This window comes from Zingiber officinale, chromosome 6A (assembly GCF_018446385.1).
Source record: "Zingiber officinale cultivar Zhangliang chromosome 6A, Zo_v1.1, whole genome shotgun sequence".
NCBI lineage: Eukaryota > Viridiplantae > Streptophyta > Magnoliopsida > Zingiberales > Zingiberaceae > Zingiber > Zingiber officinale.
Window position 1 is genome coordinate 139,270,641 of NC_055997.1, and position 19,903 is coordinate 139,290,543.

Consider the following 19,903-nt stretch of genomic DNA (forward strand, 5'->3'; position numbering starts at 1 on the left):
GTCGGACCGATGCCTGCCGAGCGGATGGACGCTCGGCTCGGGGAAAAAAGGAGACAAGGACAAGGGGACATTGGGGAACATCTTCTGACAATAGACATGTCCGACGACCAAGCCATACGCAGAATCCTGCGACAGAAGGTTCTGATGTCCCATCAGAGAGGTACTCGGACTGTAGCATTATGGTGTCAGACATACTCCTCTGGTAAGCCCATACTAAGGTATGGTAAAGGACACGTGTACACCTCGGTAGGTGTGCATAAGCCTCCCCACAGCTCTATATAATAGCCCTCAGACTTCGCTGAAAGTACGCAATCTCTCATATTCGAGGCCACTTCATCGTTTTCCTCTTGCCTGATTTGAGCGTAGGAGGGTCGTCGCCGGGAACCCCTTCCTGGCCCGACTTCTTTGCAGGTTCGCCAGAGATCCATACGGCCGGTCAGAGCTCCACGTCACCAGTTCGGAGAGCGCCACGTGCCCAGCGTCCATCGACTCAGCGTTCGGACATATATATATATATATATATTTGTGTGTGTGGAGGGGAGGGGTGACCGAAGGCCTGATTTTTTAGTCCATAAAAATTGGACCAGGAGATGAAGTACTTGTAATTACGGTTGAATCGTGACCGTAATTAATTGCGATCTCTCTGGGTTCATCGCCCTCTCTTAGGTATAGTTTACGCCGAGACGAGTGGCTAGAAGCAACTCAGAAGCCATCCTCCGCTCGGCACTAGGAATCTGATCACTTATCCACTATTAATTATCCGTTTCAACCTAAACTATATTTTAGGGAATGATGAATCTAAAAAGACATCGGATCATGGTCATTATCTAATTAAAATTATAAATAATTCATCTCTTAATCCACTGTTTTATGGATTAGGGAATCTGGTATCGTGGTGAGGCGGTTCTGTTCTCTTCACGGTTCAGTCGTACCAGACGGTTTCATTTGAAGGGATAAACTATTATCTGGATCACTACCATTACCGTCTTCAACGGAAAAAAGAGGTGACCGAGTAGCTGTCCTAATATTACCTGCATATTCATTGGTGAAGCATTATGGGTCAAGTCAAGCATCAGCCAGTTACAAAGCGTGTAGAAAACTAAGAAGCAGTCTTTATGTGACTCTCAGTTTGGTCTTAATAGGTTAACTTGGCTTTTATGAGATGGTTAAACGAAACGGGAAAGCGAGGCGGTTATGGCAAGATCTTCATTGGTAGTGTATTCGTGCGTGGTGATCTTCGTCCTTCTCCTGCTTGCTTTTGCTCCAAGGCAACCCAACCAACCGCACCGCCGCCTCAAGCTCCGTTCGACCTCCGATCTATCCACCCCGCCAGATCGAGGCCGTCGGAGCATCCCCTTTGACCCCATCATCGCTGGCATTGAGCGCCGCCGCGATGACCGCGAGTGGGAGCGGAGTCACTACCTCCCCGATGGCCACGCTCCCGCCATGGAGCCACAGCCAGAGTGGGAGGGCTTCATGGATCCCGAGGATTACATTAACGACGAGGCGAGATTCAACGTCACCCATCGCATCGTGGAACTCTTTCCCAATATCGACTTCAGCCCAGCCGATGGCCTCATCACCGTAGATGAGCTCACGGAATGGAATCTCCGGCAGGTGGAGCAGGAGGTAATGCACCACACGCAGCGGGACATGGAGCTTCATGACAAGAACCACGATGGTTTCATCTCGTTCACAGAGTACGAACCTCCCATCTGGGCCCGGCGATTGCATAGTCAGTGAAGTTCCCTGCTTTATTTAATAATCTATTCTAATTTTAAGAAACCATGAATCATGTGGGTAGTGGGTACTGATTCACAGAAACCTCAAACATTTCTGTTTAACTTATCTCCTTTATGAAAGATAGTTACCCTCTATAAGTCTATATCATATATATTGAGTATCGCTTCCCTTTCCCTGATGATCTGTATCGGGCTTCAGATTTTCAGTGTCATCTACTGCCCATTTTTTGCATTAGAAACATGAAATGTCCTACCTTGTAGCTATGTTGTTTCATTCTAGGAGCATTATGGAATCAAACTGAGGGGTGTAATTTCCTAAAATGTATGTTTATCTGATGTAAACCTGAAGTTTGAATAATAGACCTTGAAGTTTGTCGGCAATCAAAAATGTAAAAAACAAGATTTAGGGCGAATATGGAGTGTTTAAATAACAAAATAATGACTGATAAAAGTAAAGGAATAAATATGTTGCATTTTCTAAAATTATCTTTTATAATTTCATCAAACTATTGAGGCTCAAACTGCCCTTCAACATCAGGCTACACATTCTATGATCACAAACTCATAAAAGCTTAACAATACAAATACATAGAGATTTGTACTGAAGATTGAACCTGAATCAAATATGTTACATATATTTTCTTCTGGCATATTAACAGATGATAATTCATCTGACAAAATGGGTTGGTGGCAAGAGGAACACTTCAATGCTTCAGATGTGGATTATGATGGTCTTCTTAATTTAACAGAGTTTAATGAGTATGTTTGATTATGTTATATTCTGTTTTACATAGTAGTTCCTTTTTCTGATTCCTACTGTTTTCAATATTGCTGCAGTTTCCTTCATCCAGCTGATTCTAGCAATCCTAAGGTGATCCATTGGTTAGCCAAGGAAGAAATTAGGTGCACATGCTAAATACCATACTCAAGTGTTGCTTATTTTGATGAATATTTTTCTAGCTGAATATTTAAGAGGGGTGGAGAACTTACACAAATTTATCTGCAATATATTGATTTTTCATTTTATTTTATTTTTCACGATGTAACTTTTATGATTGTCAGTATTTTCCAGATGCTAACTTAATGTTTGTACAAATACATGATGTCTTTTCTGTTGACTCTGATCTCTAATTCTCACTTCTAATAAAACTTCATTTTGTAGAAGATCCACACATTTGCAAAAGTCATGTTAATTTCCTATCATCTGGCTTATATACTACCTGTACAACAAATTCCACTCTATTTTTAACCACAATCAATCAACATCTTGTTGTTTAGATATGTTTCAAACTATTGTCAATATATAGCCAATCAAATTGATCAATGACTCCAATATCACACAGCATATGTGGATTGTGCAACCTCTATACCTTTGTTCTATGATAACATCTAATTGGTCTTAATCTTGAGATTAACAACCTTATCTTGCTATGTCTCATGGATTCTTATGACATGAAGTATGATTGCGCTTTTATGGTTTTTAATAGTAAAGGTTGTGATGACTAATCGTAACATTTACACCATTAGAATAGTTATATGTGGATATAAGTTAACTTAGTATAACAATGTACATATATTATTAGGTGATAGATTGGAGTCTTCCACACCCAGATCTAGCTGTTGTTTCTTTTAGTCAAACAATACCATTTTATTTCTCTCAATCCACAAATTTAATTTAATAAATGTAAATAATAACCTTCTCTTCTTCTATGTTGTTAAATTTCCCAATGGGATTATGCTAGAAAATTTCACACTAAAGCAATTGATGATAGTTTTTCTCTCTCAATTTCGTATGTGTAATAATCTGGAAATAAAAACCTTCTGTCTTCCTCTATGCTACTTGATTTACCATCTTTTAACTTGGTCTAACAATGGACATATGTTATTAGGTGATATGTTAGAGTCTTACACACCCATATCTAGCTGTTTTTTCTTTTAGTCAAACAAAACCATTTTATTTCTCTCAATCCACAAATTTAATTTAATAAATGTAAATAATAACCTTTTCTTCTTCTATGCTGTTAAATTTCCTAATGGGATTCTTCTTGAAAATTTCACACAGAAGCAAATGATGACATTTTTCTCTCAATTCGTATGTGTAATAATTTGGAAATAAAAACCTTTTGTCTTCCTCTATGCTATTTGATTTACCATCTTTTTCTCTGTTATTATATTTCTGGCTAAAATTCTTTGCATTTTCCATTCAGGGAAAGAGATAAAGATAAAGATGGAAAGCTAAGTTTTCAAGAGTATTTCAATGGCTTATTCCAGTCAATAAGGCGAAGTGATGACGTTCACAGTTTCACACTGGAATCTGAGACCTCTGCGGAGGTAGCGGCTAAAATGTTATTCTCACAGCTTGACAGTGACAATGATGGGTATGGGTATTATGATTTCATAGTAGTACAAATAAAGTGTTGGTGCAATCATGCCCTAAGCATGTAATATTACATGTGGTTTCAATGTCTAGATCGAGTTTAAGTTTGGAATTATTGTGATCTCACATATGTGTCAAGTATGCAGATGTAGGAAGCTTGACATGAATTGTAGGTACAATCATAGAAATCCAAGAAGGTCGAGAGGTGATGTCCCAATCTAGGCAAGGAAGTCTAAGAAGGTTGAAGACTAGATTTGTGGCAGCCATAAAATCCCAACTGGTCAGGGAGGCCACGTGGTAGGCAATGAAGATCTGGAGACGAGGATACTCTAAGAATGAAAGTCGCGATGGCACAAATGCCTTCTAGTAAGTGGTAAGCTTTGATGAGCTGTAAGTATTGAGAGATATGTACCCATGGGGTGAGGGTAGAACTCAACATAGGAGAGATTCAATCATTTTCGTAGTATGGCAACCAGTCGACTACATCCAATCAACTAAATCTAGTTAATTGGTCTATTGAGTCAACTAATAGACATCTAATCATGAATGTTGTTTAAGTTTTGTGGTTTTGGCCCAATCGACTAGTTTTTGTCCTTCTTCTTTGGTCTATTTTTTACAACCAAAGCAATACCTTTCTCCTTGTGGCCTGTTTTTGCTTGTTCATCTTGCTTATTACAAGATAGTTTGTCTAATCAATTAGTAGAAAGATCCTTTGATACTTTGTAGGTATCCATCATAGATGACCACAAAGTTGATCTAAAAAATGACTTGAGTGCATATCTAATGAGGTTGCAGTCCCACATGTTTTCCAATGGCATGGAGTTTTAGTGAAGTTCCTTGCACCTCTCATGCAGTCAGTTTGTGGTTTTGCCCTCCTTCATGCTATAATTTTGTATCTGGCTCAACAAGAAGTCCTTGTTTGCTATCCTAGAATCCCTAGTTACTTTGTGCAACTCAACCAGCTTATTCCATGACTACTTATGTTGAATGGCCCAATCTTGCTGAGTTGTTTAGGAAATCGTCCCCACTGCAGAATTAACATCTCTTTAGCATTGGATTGTGCTTTCTTCCGCATTTCTGTGGTTCACTTGACATTATCTAGAATTTGACCGTCCTCATTCACCGATGTCACTAATCCTTTTCTAATAATGAACAGTTAGCAATCTCAACATTAGGTAACACTCCATCCCACCTTCTCAGGATTAGGTAACACTACATCCTACACCACCTCAATGCTTCTCGTTTTGCGGTCCCTTGGATGTCCATAGCATCCTTCTTTGATCTTTTTCCGACTTCCAAGCCACTGAGCTTGCCACCTTAGCCATGCCAAGCCAACATCCATGTCATTACTCAACCTCATCGAGCATGAGATCTCCAAGATCTATGTGTGTTTCTGCAAGTTCTTGCACACTTAAACACTCTTATCAAGTACAATAGATAATGTCTAAACATCAAAACCAAGATTACACCAAACCACTTGAGGCATGATTGCACCAACATAAAGGTGGAGATAAATGTCAAATTTATTCTTACTTTTGACAGATACCTATCAAAAGATGAGTTGTTGCCCGTCATTGGTGATCTACATCCATCGGAGCGTTATTATGCAAAGCAACAAGCTGAATATGCTATTACAGAGGTACTTACCTGGCACACAAAATATTTGCTTACCTTACATGAATATAAATGCAAACTGTCATATAATAGATTTTTTTTGTCTGGTTGTAATTTGGTAAATTGAAGACTATGTTCTATATCATCAGTCTAGCAAAGCATGAAGAGAAACTTGACCTTAATATGGTCAGGAAGAGTACTAAAAACTTTTGTTCTACCTATTGTCTCAGTTATGCATGTTCGTACAAAGTTCTAGTAAAACAACAGTTTCTAGGGGAACCTATGGTTATGGCTGTGTTGCATACTCCAACAACTATCCATATAAATATCTTGTTCATTTTTCATCTACTGAAAATGACTTGTGAATAGTTCACTAGTTCTCCTGGATATATTGTTTTTGGCAATATTTCTGAGCCAATTGAATGTGGCTTCAATATTTTTTTTTTTCCAATTTCATTACTTTGTTAAAATATTTTGGAAATCTTACCTTCATTGCAAAGAGTTCGGAGCATCAATTTGGATAGGAAAATGTGGATACGATAATTCTTGCCCTAATGACATAAAATAAAGCAAGCATGCAGAAAATAGATATTCTTATGGTGAAATGTTTACTAGAAAACATTCGAAAGGATCCATATTGGAGGTGGAATCATGATACGTTGAGTTGGATTTTTGGAAAAAATTTACAGGACCAAGTTGATTTGGTTTCAAAGAAATTTGAACTCTAATCAGATTAAACCTGAATTGCAGTTTTTTTTTTGTGTGTTTTCCCAATATATATGTGTACATATATTGTATATCACTGGTATATTTTTTTTAATTATTAACTTATATATGTAATAGTCTGCTTTATTTCAGATTTCAACAATCTTTTTAATTAAAACCAAACCTGAATACCACATTTGAATACTTGAATCATGACCCAAAACCTGAAATAATTGAAAAATCTAGGTCAGATCGGATCCATTTTTCAAGTTTGCTTCACGGTTGCCCAAGTTTTCCCCACCTCTAATCTTCATATAGACCAATTAGGATTGTATTCACATCAGAGATTAATATTGCTAAGTTGAGATAGTAGTCTAGGTAAGATTATGTCTTCCTTACATGAACTAAGAAAAAAGGATGGCGATATTTTTTTTTCTAAATATACTAACCCTATAATGAAAAATCTATGCTGATATGATCCTTTTCATCTTTGAGTTCCGATAAATAAAAAGATTGGACTTGCACCATTTCTTCTATAATTTCTAGTTCTACTTGTTGGCTTGGTAGATTAGGTTATACGCATAATCAATTTGTAGCTTCTTGTCTATTAACAGCTTGTCTATTGACAGCTTTCAAAATACCATGTAAAATGGTTGGCTATGATTATTTTATTAATTAAATCTCAAAATTTGGTATAGAGAAAGATGTGCTCTTCTTTGCCGTTGGATGTGCTACAAACATAGAGTTGACCACTATTATGAGATCAATGTGATCATGAATCTTATCATCTTACTAGTGCAGTAGTTTTGGGGATGTGAAGCAGTGAATCTAATGACCTGAAGTTTAATAGATTCGCCTACACTAAGTACAAACATGGAAGATGGGCGCAATTATGGTTGTAGATATAGCAGGTGCCTTTTGAGCCCTCTTAACTCAGCAGTGTTGCTCCATAGAATATTGATCTGCATCTTGAATGGTAATGTTCAAGTTTGATCTCCTCAACCGCATGAAGGTATTTACTAATGATGTTGAATGCAGTAGAGTGTCTGATTCATGAACTTAGCATTGTAGGATGAAAATACTCAACAAGTGTCATTTGCTATAGATAGTGGATATAGTAGGAGTGGAGCCACTCAAAAATGGCTTTAGAACAAAATCTTCTTTAGCATTATGTCTACAGAATTAATCCTTGTTTATTAGTTTGAGTTAGGATGATCATTGGTCATTAAGGTTGACAAGCTTAGCTGCAAGTCTCTTTCTGAGGAAAAAAAAAAACTTCAAAGTCACCTAGAGATTGGATAGGATTATATTTTCAATTTTACTTTTGTTGTCAATTTAAAACAGGACATTTCATGCCCACCTCCCAAGCATCCCAAAGTTATAGTTTTAAAATAAAATAATAAAATAAATTGGTCAATGGTCTAGTTTCAAACCCAGAATAATTTTATTTTATTTTTTACTTGTATTGCTCAATTTAATATATTTTACTCCTAGTTTTACGTGATAGATTGCTGTAAGACTTAGAAAAAGGACCCCCTACTAATCATTCATTTGATTAAATGACTTTTAATTTGGAGATTTTCTTTTGTCTAGAAATAGACAACTAAGGGATGCAACCTCATGAAATCCTAGCGTGAGGCAAATCAATTTCTCCCCTCATTGAGTCTAATTAGAACCATGAGATCACTCGGTGACACACATGATTCCCTTACTCATGCAGTTTAAAGGTTCCTGCCTCAACAAACATCATGTCATAGTGTCGATTTGGTAAATCATATCAAAAAGGTTTGACTATGCCAGTACCATTAGGACAATAGGTGAATTTAACCGATGCATCCAGCAAGTTGTCTAATGCGATCAGGGTCAATCTATTTTATATTTTAGTGTCAAGACAAGTAGTCATGGTCAATCTATTTTATATTTCAATGTCAAGACCGACGTGCATAATTTATAGTCAATCTATTAATTAAGTTAATTGTGGTAAATAAGAGTATTTGATATAAAAGAGAGGATTGGAGCAAAGATAATTCTTAGTTGCTAGAATTCCTTGAAAAGAATATTTTAAAAATATCAAACTTTTATAAAAAGAGATCAATGAAGGCAATGAAGATATGCAATTACAGAGGTTTTGTTGTTGTAGCAACATAGGAAGAAGATTTAGTGATGGTTATGGTTGCTTTAGGAACTAAGTTTTTCCTTGTGTGGTTTCTCTTCTCGCATAGCATAGTCTATCATATCAGAGTTGCTTCATTTTAAAAAAATCTTCTAGTGAGGTACGGATTTATCTTCTCATAGGGAAGAATTTCATGACAGTAAGCCTAATTGAAATTCCGAAGTCCAATTGCATATAGTAAAAGGCAGTTGAAGAATCTGACGTGGTAATGTACCTAAAAGATTCACCTTAAGAGGGAACATATTTGAATTAATTTGCTTCCTTAGAAAGCTAGACCTGTTGGTTTCTTCCTTAACCCTATGTTTGGATGGGGTGAGTGAAGGTTCATTAACAGAAGGGGAAGGGAGGGAAAGGGAGGGAAAGGGAGGGAAAGGGAGGGGAAGTAAAGTATTTATATTCTCCTTGTTTGGGAAGAAGGGAAGGTTCATTAACGTAACATGTGTTATCGTGTTTGAGAGGAAAGTAAGAGTAATGAAGGTTAAATATATAAAGTTATAAAATTACTCTCACTTTTGTTAAAAACTTACGCGTTCAAGAGCCTAGTGCATTTTGCATATATTTATTGGTTAAGACTTACGCATTCAAACATTTGTAGCTCATTTGTTAAAGTCGGCGTTGGCGTCGAAGTCGGCGTCGAAGTCGGCGTCGTCGTCAAAGTCGACGTCAACATTGACATCAGCGTCGACATCGAAGTCGGTTGTCAAAGTTAGCATTGGCATCAAAGTCGGCGTCGGCGTTGGCGTTGACAGAGTGCGAGCGTCGGGTAATGCGAGTCGAGCGGTGCGAGTGTTTTTCGTCACGACACAAAGAATATCTAAAACAATAATTTTTGGAATTAATATAATAAAATAGGGATAAAATTGGAACCCAAATATTTTTAATTCCCTTATCCTTTCTTACACCCCAAATCGGGGTGTAAGAAATTCTTTCGTTTCATGGGTAAGGAAGGTTAAAGCTTACCCTTCCTTACCTTTCCTTTCCATAGCTAACTTCCTCCTAAACAGGGTTTCAAGTTTCCCTTCCCTTTCTTTACCCTTCCCTCCCCTTCCCTCACCTCCTCCCAAACATGGCGAAGGGAGATAGATTAGGAGTTAATTTAAACACACAAGACAGGAGTTCATTCAATGTTGAGATTGGGATAATTTCGAAGCAAAGATTATTACGCTTACCCTAAGCGTAACTCATAGCCCGTCCCCAGGTTAAATAAAGGGAGGTAAATCATGGGGTCAGCTTATAGCCGATCGCCAAGTGATTAGGGGCGGGAGGAGTTTTTTCCCTAGGGCATGCGTCCATCGGAAATTGTTCCCTATCCCATTATAGCAAACCTGCCATCCTCTAGTGCACTCCCGTGGGGACGAGACTGGGCCAATTTTGATACTTGTTTTCTTGGTCAAAAGAAAACTATTATTTAAAATGTACATTGTCTTCATGAAACATGCATGCACCTTTTCTGAAACTTATTTCTTCAATTAATATCCAACATTAGACTTCATGCTGTTCGCATTTGAGAATATCTGATTCAGTGGTAAATACTCTGAGCAACCATTGCAAACTTTCAGGCTGATACAGATAAAGATGGGTACTTAAGCATGAAAGAGATGATAGAAAATCCCTATGTATTCTACACTGCTGTTTATACGGAGGACAACCACTATGACTTTCACGATGAGTTCCGTTAGTTATCTAGGTACTTGAATGCTGGTTTAGTAAAGCCTACATTCATTTGGTTTTGTCGAATTTGCTTGCTCACTCTGGTTTGCAGGTTGGAAGTAGTTCCATTAGAAATTTTGAAGATTTTTTCACCCTAGGTTGAGTGAATATCACTGTTCAACAAATCATGTTTTCTGGAATGGTCTTCAATTCATTTAAGGTTAGTCCTTTTGTCTTGTGTAGGTCTTTAGTAACACCGTTCGATCTACTTCATGTAATTATGTACTAATTTTTTCTTTTTACACAGATAATGTGCAAACTACGAAGTTCAGAGAGTGCCTTTGTTGCTAGAATCTGGACTTTCCATCTTTACATCTAACTCAGAGTAGTGTTCTTCTGATCATCTATTTGCATATATATATGTACAGAAGTCATAGATACTCAAACGGTCAGCAGTTTTTTTGTTAATTATTTTGTTTAAATAAAATTATTATTCTTATCACATTGTGCATTTATGCTACTCATCGTTGGTTCCTTTCAAGCGTAAAAGGACATCATCCGAGGCCTTTAGCTCATTTGCAGAAAAAAAAAATTTACAATAAAAGATTATTCTGACTACTCATGCATATGAAGTGCGATTATGGGTGTACATGTGATCGACTACAAATTCAGTTTGCACTCATGCTTGAGTCACTGATACTATTTTTCTGTTTTCCATTTTGCAAGTTGTTGTTCTAATTATAAAACCTTTGCGATATTAAGGATCTTGTAATTTTAGATTGATGAATAATAAACATATATAATAGAAGTGATTGCATTAACCCCTAAAAATTTCTCAAGTATGGTATCACATAATTCAACTCCAAATTAAAATAACTTTGCTGACAAAAAGAGATTTTTTTATTTTTTTCATTGGCTATGAATTGAAGGGTTTCCACTTATTTCTATCAATGCTAAGATTTGTCTGGAGACAAATGTTTGATGATAGGTGCATCTTGTAGTTGTCAAGAAAGAGCACCATTTCTTCAACCTACAAGTACAAGTGTGTTCATGGAGCCTATGGATCTGTAACATAACAACTTCAAGTTTCTACTGCCAGTTCCTCTTGAGCTCTAACTCTATTAGCGTCTTCAAGAAAAAAAAAACATGAGTAAGTTCGCCAATAGAACCAACATTGGACTTGGATTCCCTGCCAAAAACTATGAATTTACTTGCTTTCCAATAGATGCTCAAAGTTTTGAAGAGGTTATCAAAGGAGATGCATGGACAAAATCTATGGATGAATTAAAACTATTAAAAAGAACAAGACATGAGAGCTTGTAACGAGATTACAATTGGCTTAAAGCGGGTCTACTAAACCAATTAAGTGAAGTTGGTTCTATCAACAAACATAGAACAAGACTCATTGCAAAAGGGGTATTCTCCACAAACTTCCACAACCTAGGTAGACCTCATTGAAAGTTTTGCTCTAATTGTTATAATGGAGATTATTCAACTTGGTCATGCTCTTACTGCTCAACTTAAATTAGAGGTCCATCAATTTGATATCAAATCAATATTTCTAAATTGAGAACTTAAAGGAGAAGTTATGTTGAGCAACAAGATCATCAAGTTTGAGATAAAGAAGACAAAGTCTATTGCCTTTTGAAAGCTCTATATGGTCCCAGGCAAGCATCAAGAGCATAGAATAGAAAAATCGATGTATATTTTGCAAAATAATGATTTTAGAGCACAAGTGAACATTTTCTTTATGCGAAGAAGGAAGATCAAGTAATTTCTTGTAGTCCAAAATGATAAAAGATTTTAAGATTACAGACCCGTCTTATGAAATACTTTCTTGGTATTTAGTGAAGTAATGCAATGGAGAAATTGTCATTTCACGAGAAAAATATCGAAGATATTATAGGAAAGTTTCAAATAGACAAGTGTAAACCTATAGTTATACTAATGACTTTAAATGAAAAGTTGAAGCAAGATTGATGTAAAGAAATTTAGAAGTTTGGAGGTGACTATAACCTACTTTACAAATACAAGCTAAGACATTATGCACTCTTTTTCATACATTTCAAAATTTATGAATCAGCCAAATAAACTAACCTAGCTAGCTAGAACAAAAGAAATCCTAAAATAAGGTACGAAGAAGCAAGGAATCATTTACATACAAAAGTCGGTAACTCCTTGGTTGATTACACTGATAGTGATGCAACTAGTTCCTTGGATAATAGAAAGGGCACTTTTGGTTATTTATTTTATCTTGCTATAAATGTTATATCACGAAGTTCAAAGAGAACGAAGTCCTTAGCTTTATCCTTTACTAAAGATGAATATATTGCCACAACTAATTAATGCCACTCGTGAAGCAATTTTGCTAGAATAGTTCTTTCAAACTTAACCCATGCGTAAGAGAACTCAAAAACAATTAATATTTGGGACAATATGACTACCATTATAATCATTCAAACTTCAATTTTTCAAGAACATTCAAAGCATATAATTGAGCTAAGGTATCATTCCAACGTAAAAGATTCAAAAGGAGAAAATTCATTGGAGTTCTTCAACACAAATGAGCAACCTTCATATTTCAATGACAGTTGAAAAGTTTGAGCAATTCAATGGGGCAAAAAGATGATTCGTTCATCTCAGTACCTCCGCCAATTCATCACTAGACCAATGAAAAAAAGTTTGAGCAATTCCAGATGCAACTAGAGATTGCAAATTAAGAGGGAGTGTTGAAGTGTAATTTACAATCGTAAACTTAAACTTGACACATACATGCAAGAATTGTAAAGTCATGTTTACTTTAACCAAATCATTTCATGCATTTTGAAACTCTAGTGCACACACATAAAGTTACGATGCAAACCCGTTTTAATCATTTTATCAAGAAATATAAAGTTCTCTTCTTTGTTTTTTTGGGGGATTTTAATAATTCAATTCTGTACTACCCTTTATCACCGCATTATCTGAGGTCTCTATCGTTGCCTCTAGGCCTAGCTTTATAGTACAAAATATTACTGTAATCCTTAAAGATGATTATATCCATCCTAAATATCTTTCATAGTTCATTTTTAGATTATAAAAGAAAGATACATTATGAAATTAACTTATAGTAAACCGCCATATAACCAAGAGATAAAAGGGGGTTTTCATCCCCAAGTTGTTCATAAATTTTACGCAGAGCATCAAGATGTACATTCTTTTGTAGGCTTTCATCGCTCTGCCCTGCTCAGTGCAGCCCTAAGCCTCTAACCTTGCATCAACCCTTTCCCAACAGCTCATCAAACACGTACCACTGTATCAGAGGAGAACACTGGCAACATACATGACTGCCACTCTTCACATGGCGTAGCAGTCCAAGTGATGACAAAATGCATACATAATTATTCGTTAGTTTGTCCCTTAGCGCGTACACTTGTTCTGCCCGTCTTATGGGACCAAAGCTATATGCTTCTGTAATACCCTTAATCGGGTCAACGGACCGAGTACTTGTTGATTGATTATGATTTAGAAATTGTAATGGGTCCGGTTATGGTTTCGGCCCAAAATAATCGGTTAACCGGCAGTTCACAGGTGCCGTTGAGGATGTTGAAAGTGGTTTTCTTTTTATTCAACGGTTGAGATTATTTAACCGTTTTTAATTAATAATTATGATTTAGTATATGTTAGTTTCCAAACTCTATAAATAGAGAGCTTATTTTATTATTTTCACACATATCTTCTCTACTCTCATTCGCAATTTTATAATCTCTACATGCTTTCGATTTCAATTCTGCACACTTTCAACTTTCACTTCCAAGTTCTGACTACAATGGAAGGAGGCTGAGGGTAAGAAAATTCATATTCTTGATCTCGGAAGGACAAGTAAATAATGAATCTGAACATTCAATCACTAATAATGAGGCCAAACAACTTTTGAATTTGACTGTGATACCTGATACACAAGAAAGTACCGATATAATTACTTCTAAGGTTTGAGAAGTTTCTTCATTAAAATCTTCTATTTTTACTAAACATTTTGAAAAAGTTACTCTTCCATCAAGAGAATTGCGTGCAAAATATAAGCATTGTAATACTTCCTATAAATTTTAAGTCGGCGGCAACTATGGGTTATTGAAACAATACATAGAAGTGAAGCACCCCACGAAATATGGAATTAACTGTTCTCAAGTACAATTATCTAGATTTTCTACTAGTGGAAGTGCTTATTCTAGTTGATTTTTATATTCTGATAATAAATTAAGATAATCATTAGTTATATTTGTTTTCGTAAAACAAGTTTTGGATCTAAATGTACTCTTGAAAATTTTTATAAAGAATCTCTTAATTCAGTTGCTAAACATGTTCCTAGAAGTACATTTACTCATACAATTTAAAATAGTAAAATAAGAGAGAGAAAATTAATTGAAAATTTTAATAAAATAAAGTTTCTTTATGATTTGATATTTGGAGTGATCATTGGTAAACATATTTTTATATGATTGTAACTTGTCATTGGATTAATAACTCCTAGAATATCCAAAAAAAGATTGTTAACATATAGTTTTTAATGAATTGTATAGTGTTCACAACATCTCATAATTATTATGTTTAATTTTAGAAGAATATGGATTAACTTATAAAATATTTTTAATATCATTTGATAATACTAATTCTAATACCGTTAGTATTGAAGAATTAAAATTTATATGTTAATCTATTATTGGTGGTTTATTTTTCATATTTGTTGCATATGTCATATTTTAAATTTATGTGTTCATGATATATTAAGAATTTTAGAAAATCATATTAAATCAACTACAATTGTTATTTTTTATGGCTACATCCCTCTATAATGAAATAATGAGATAACTTTTATAAAAATAATAGAATGAGGCGTAAAAAATTTTCATGTAATATATCAACACATTAGAATTTAACATAGTAATTATTACAAGATACATTTCAATATAGATAATCATTGTGTTCATTTTTTTTTTACAAAATATCAATAATAATGATATATATTTCTTTTCACAATAATACAATATTTGTAGTAGTATTTATGAAATTTTAAAAATATTTAATGATGCAATCGAATAATTTTCCAATTTTTAATATCCTACTTCTCATTTAGTTTTAGGAAATTTTTATAATATAGTATTAATTTTAAATGAAAATAGTATCAATAAATTTTTATCTTCTTATATATTAGCAATGAAAATAAAATGGGAAAATATTTTTTTTCATATTTCTTAAATTTATTTAGTTACATTTACTTTAGACCTTAAAATTCAAATTAGAAATTTTACCAGAAATGCTAAGTTATGTTATGACGCTTTAATTCTATTAAAAACATTTTCTTCTCATAATCCTAATAATATTATATATAATATTATAAATTATTTATATGATATTTATAAAAAATATAGTATAAAATATGGAATACAAACTAATATTTTTGAAATACAAAATACTACTAGTAGCAATTTAAAACTTACAAAAATATAAATTTTATTAAAAGAACAGACGAAACTGATGTCACAAATCACAAGTGCATGGTCGTTATCAAGTAATAAAAATTATCGATCCCACGATGACTGAAAATCAAGTATTGATCTACAATATGAAAATGGTTATTTAGAGAATTCGAAAGATGTGAAAGTCTTTAGAAACAGAGAATATCACGAGGAAAAAATTCTAAGGAGAAATCCGATGTTATGAAGTGATCCTAAGACTTTGGTTTCACCATAATGATTGTTGACACCCTAATCTATATTTGATCTACAATTTCTCATTTGTTATTATGTAGGCAGACAATCTCAATTTAACCAATGGATCTTTTGGAACTACGCCGATATATTTGCTAAAATGCAATGCTTTCTTTTAGGGCAGCATTGCTAAAAAAACCTCTTTCACATGGAGTCTCATGTCACAATGCCCCATGGTTCTCTAGTTTCCTTCCCTTATTGTGTGATGCCGAATCGAGGTAGACCCATTAAGCTCCGTGATTGCCTAAGACATCCTCATGGTATCCCGACCTACTTTCATGACTGACCCCCCATGTCTTGATATCCTACAGATCGGAGGATTGTGTTCACCTTTCGATCCTTTCTCGGATGCCTTGGGATACAAAAATGTGCTTTTGGCATTGAGTGCGTGTATGCATAGTAAAGCTGGACTACAAATAATCAAATTATAGAATAAAGAAACACAAATATATATTTATCAAACTATGAAAAAATAGGGTGTCTACATATCAAAGGGTTACTCCCTAGTCCTAGAATCAAAAGTATTATTTCATGGACATGGAATTATAGCAAGAAGACATGGTTTGAGTAAGCTCTGACAATTTAAATTCAAGAGAAAAGAAAGAAATGTTTATTCTATGAAGTGTAGATCATCTCCAAGTTGATTCTCTAATTCCAAACACGGACTAGAACTCCTGCTACTCCTTAGAACGACTCTCCTAGGGTTCCTTGTCACACGAAAACTCCTCCTCCTCTCTCCACGAGCCTTGGGAATCCTTTTATAGCCTTCCCCTCCCTTAGAATCGAAAGGAACTTCCAAAAATATAAATTTGAGAATTCTATGGTAGGGCAATACAACTGTGTGTAAAACTCATATCTACACCTTGAGACATTCCTAGAACTTTACAACATGATAATCTATGAAGGAGTGTCAGCAGATGCAGTTCAGTTGATGATATTCCCTTTCAGTATCAAGGATAAGACAAAGACTTGGTTTTATTCTTTCCATCCTCAAAGCATTACAAGTTGAGAACAATTGGAGTAACAATTTTTGAATTATTTTTTCCTCCAAGAAGAACGGTTTACATGAGGAATTACATCACAAACTTTGCTCAAGCCGATGGAGAATTATTATTTGAAGCATGGGACAGATTCAAAAGTTTGTTAAGATAGTGTCCCCACCACGGTTTGGAAAAATGGCTGACTCTGCACATATTTTACATGGAAATTTCTTTCTCAGAAAAGTGTTTATTGGATTCATCAGTTGGAGGTTATTTTATAAATAAAAGTTTTGATGAAACATATACGTTAATTGATAAAGTGACATTGAACCTCTAAGATGGTCAAACAAAAATTGGATGAAATCTCCCCTGATAATTCTAGAAGTGTGAGCCAAGAATGCAAGTGTGTTTATTAAACAAGATCTTTTGCAACTATCTAAGAATATCGAACATAATGAAGAAGATATCATTATAAAGCTACAAAATGAGAGGTTTAAACAGTTGGAGGCTAAGATAAACAATTTGACTTCAAAATGGTTCAAACATCACCTCCCTCTCACCCAAATAAAGTCTAGTGAGAATTGTAAAGATAGGAAGTTGAGAAGTGGTTTATATATTAGAGAAGATTAAGAGAAAGATGAGAACACAAGAGAACCACAAAGACTCACCTCCATGACTCCACTAGTCCCATTTCCTCAATGGTTGATTACACTAGATAAGTAATTTGAACCCCTGCCACATGTTCAAAGTAAATTTGGGGAAAAGACTGACCGATACTCTCCAAAACCTCCACTAAAGATTCCTTTTCCACAAAGGCTAGTGGGGGCCAACGACGGTAAACTATTTTGGCAAATTCTATGGTAATAATATAGTTGAGTGTAGATTTCTTGATATCTATAAAGATGAAGACTCTTCAGATGAGAATTGTAATGATAATACAGTGGATATCAAGTTTTTAGATCTACCTGTTAGGGTTATAGGGTATTATAGTGAAATATAATTTTTAGATAATGAATATGATGAGGTAGATCAATTTAAGACTGCAAGTGAAGTTATTGATTCTCCTATAGTTGATTCTCCTATAGATGATATTAATGTTGGTATATTTTCATTGTATGTGATGATGTTAATGATATGGAAGGAAGTGTAGGGAATAGTGTTGTGGAAGTAGCATCTCAAGAATCACCTTTTTTGTCCACACACCCCTTTGAGACTATGAGAGTTGTAAGAATTGAACATGTTGTGGATCAATGTATAGGGACTTTTATGTAGAGATAGCAGAGTCTCAAGAATCACCACCTTTAGTTACACTACCGCCTGAGCTAGAACCATCATTTGATCCATAAGAAGTACCATGCACTTTTTTAGAACTTTCATGTACCTCTCATAAATGCAAAGTAAGTATCACTAGGGATCTTTTAGAATACTTCGCAAAGGTACCCTTAATTGATTTCGTTAGATGTGATTCAATTTTTGATACATACTTAGTTTATCTTAATATGGTTCTAGTTCTATCTTATATAGTATGCTTGTAGGAGGTATGATTTTCCTTTGGGTGTGCAGGTGTTCATGAGTTCTTGATTTGGAAGCTCACACTGAACCATCTTCACCCTCGTAAAAGAACCCTCAAGAAGACGAAGATGGAGAGAGTAGTGCTATACTACACTGAGCTGATAACGACGACTCTCTCCATAATAAAATGGGCTATTGGAAGAAAAGTCTAGAAATATCTCACTCCGGCAAGATCACAATTTAAGTGAACCAAATAAGGGTCGAGCTAATGACCTAAAACAAGCACTTTTTGGGTGGCAACCCAGATTCTTCCTTATCTTCATTTATGTTTTTAGTTCTTTCTAGTTTCTTTTCTTTCTTCATAATAACTCTTATCCCTCTACTTAGTTTTCCTTATCTACTTTCTTCTTATAGGATTTAATGTTGTGGAGGAGTGTAAATCCAAATAGGGAAGTATCTTCAGAACATGAATGTCTTAATCATTTGGAGCTTATCACTTAGTAACTTCTCTAATTGCAAAACCTCCTCCATATTTCATTTTTAATTTTCATTGGGACAATAAAAGATTTAAGTCTGGGGGGATGTGTTGGATTGTAGTTTAGTTTTTATATATTTCTTTTTACATAATGAAATTTTTTCTAGTTGTATCATTCATCACATCATGATTGCTTATTCCTTAATGCAAAATACTAGCATTCTTGTTCTAGATTTCATGTGATTTATTCATTACTTATGGTGATAGTATATTTAGTGATCTATCTTTTTCTATCTATGTTAGCATAAAGTAAGCATTATTTTTACTATAAGATTTTAAGTATTGGTCGTATTTTAGGATCTCATACACTAAACCTAGTTTTGATGGTAGATAACTCTTGAAGTAGTCATGATTCATAGAACTTGATTAGTACTAATGTTTATGAGGTGATTTCTCAAATTACATTTTAGTTACTGGATGAGGCTCGAATCATGTTAGCTCATTTGGAAAAAATTAAAATATCCTTACATTTGTATTCATATGCATTTGTGTCCAAGTGTTGCACCTTATAAACACTTAGAAAAAAAAGAGAAAAAATACATAAAGGATATAAAAAAATAATTATCGTGAATGGAAACTAGCAAGTTATCCCTTTAAGACCGAGTTAAGTTACTAGGGAAATAACTACTATGTTTCTCTTAATATCGAGCATGCATTTGAGACCTTGGGTAGCATGAGAAGGATGAACCAATCATGTGGCAGGTAAGTGCCTATCGCTAGAAGCATAAAGAACACAGTGATATGATGGCTTGACTAAACTTAGGGATTGATGCTTAACAAATTTAGGTTACTATTACACTGAGCACAGAGAACTATTACTTAGGCTGTACTCAAACAACTTTTATATCTTGCTCACTAATGAAATAAT

At 34.8% G+C, this 19,903-nt stretch overlaps 1 protein-coding gene and 1 non-coding gene across 2 annotated transcripts; one reads left to right on the forward strand and one right to left on the reverse strand.

The window, feature by feature from the left end:
- The first annotated feature begins 1,170 nt into the window (after positions 1–1,170).
- Positions 1,171–10,785, forward strand: LOC121998318 (calumenin-like). The gene is made up of 8 exons (XM_042553178.1): positions 1,171–1,735; positions 2,402–2,501; positions 2,580–2,645; positions 3,950–4,120; positions 5,662–5,758; positions 10,171–10,298; positions 10,374–10,481; positions 10,569–10,785. The coding sequence occupies exons 1-6, from the start codon at positions 1,195–1,197 to the stop codon at positions 10,288–10,290; spliced, it is 1,095 nt and encodes a 364-aa protein (XP_042409112.1). The 5' UTR covers positions 1,171–1,194; the 3' UTR covers positions 10,291–10,298; positions 10,374–10,481; positions 10,569–10,785.
- A 6,286-nt stretch (positions 10,786–17,071) lies between these two features.
- Positions 17,072–17,177, reverse strand: LOC121998922. The gene has a single exon (XR_006116704.1). It is a non-coding gene; the product is annotated as a small nucleolar RNA R71 (small nucleolar RNA).
- Between the last annotated feature and the right edge of the window lie 2,726 nt (positions 17,178–19,903).

Bases quoted from the DNA above. Each gene is read 5' to 3' on its own strand.
- LOC121998318 (XM_042553178.1), top strand. From the start codon at position 1,195: ATGGCAAGATCTTCATTGGTAGTGTATTCGTGCGTGGTGATCTTCGTC. The intron at 1,736-2,401 runs GTCAGTGAAGTT...GCATATTAACAG, and splicing joins CTGGGCCCGGCGATTGCATA to ATGATAATTCATCTGACAAA. The intron at 2,646-3,949 runs GTGCACATGCTA...TTTTCCATTCAG, and splicing joins TTAGCCAAGGAAGAAATTAG to GGAAAGAGATAAAGATAAAG.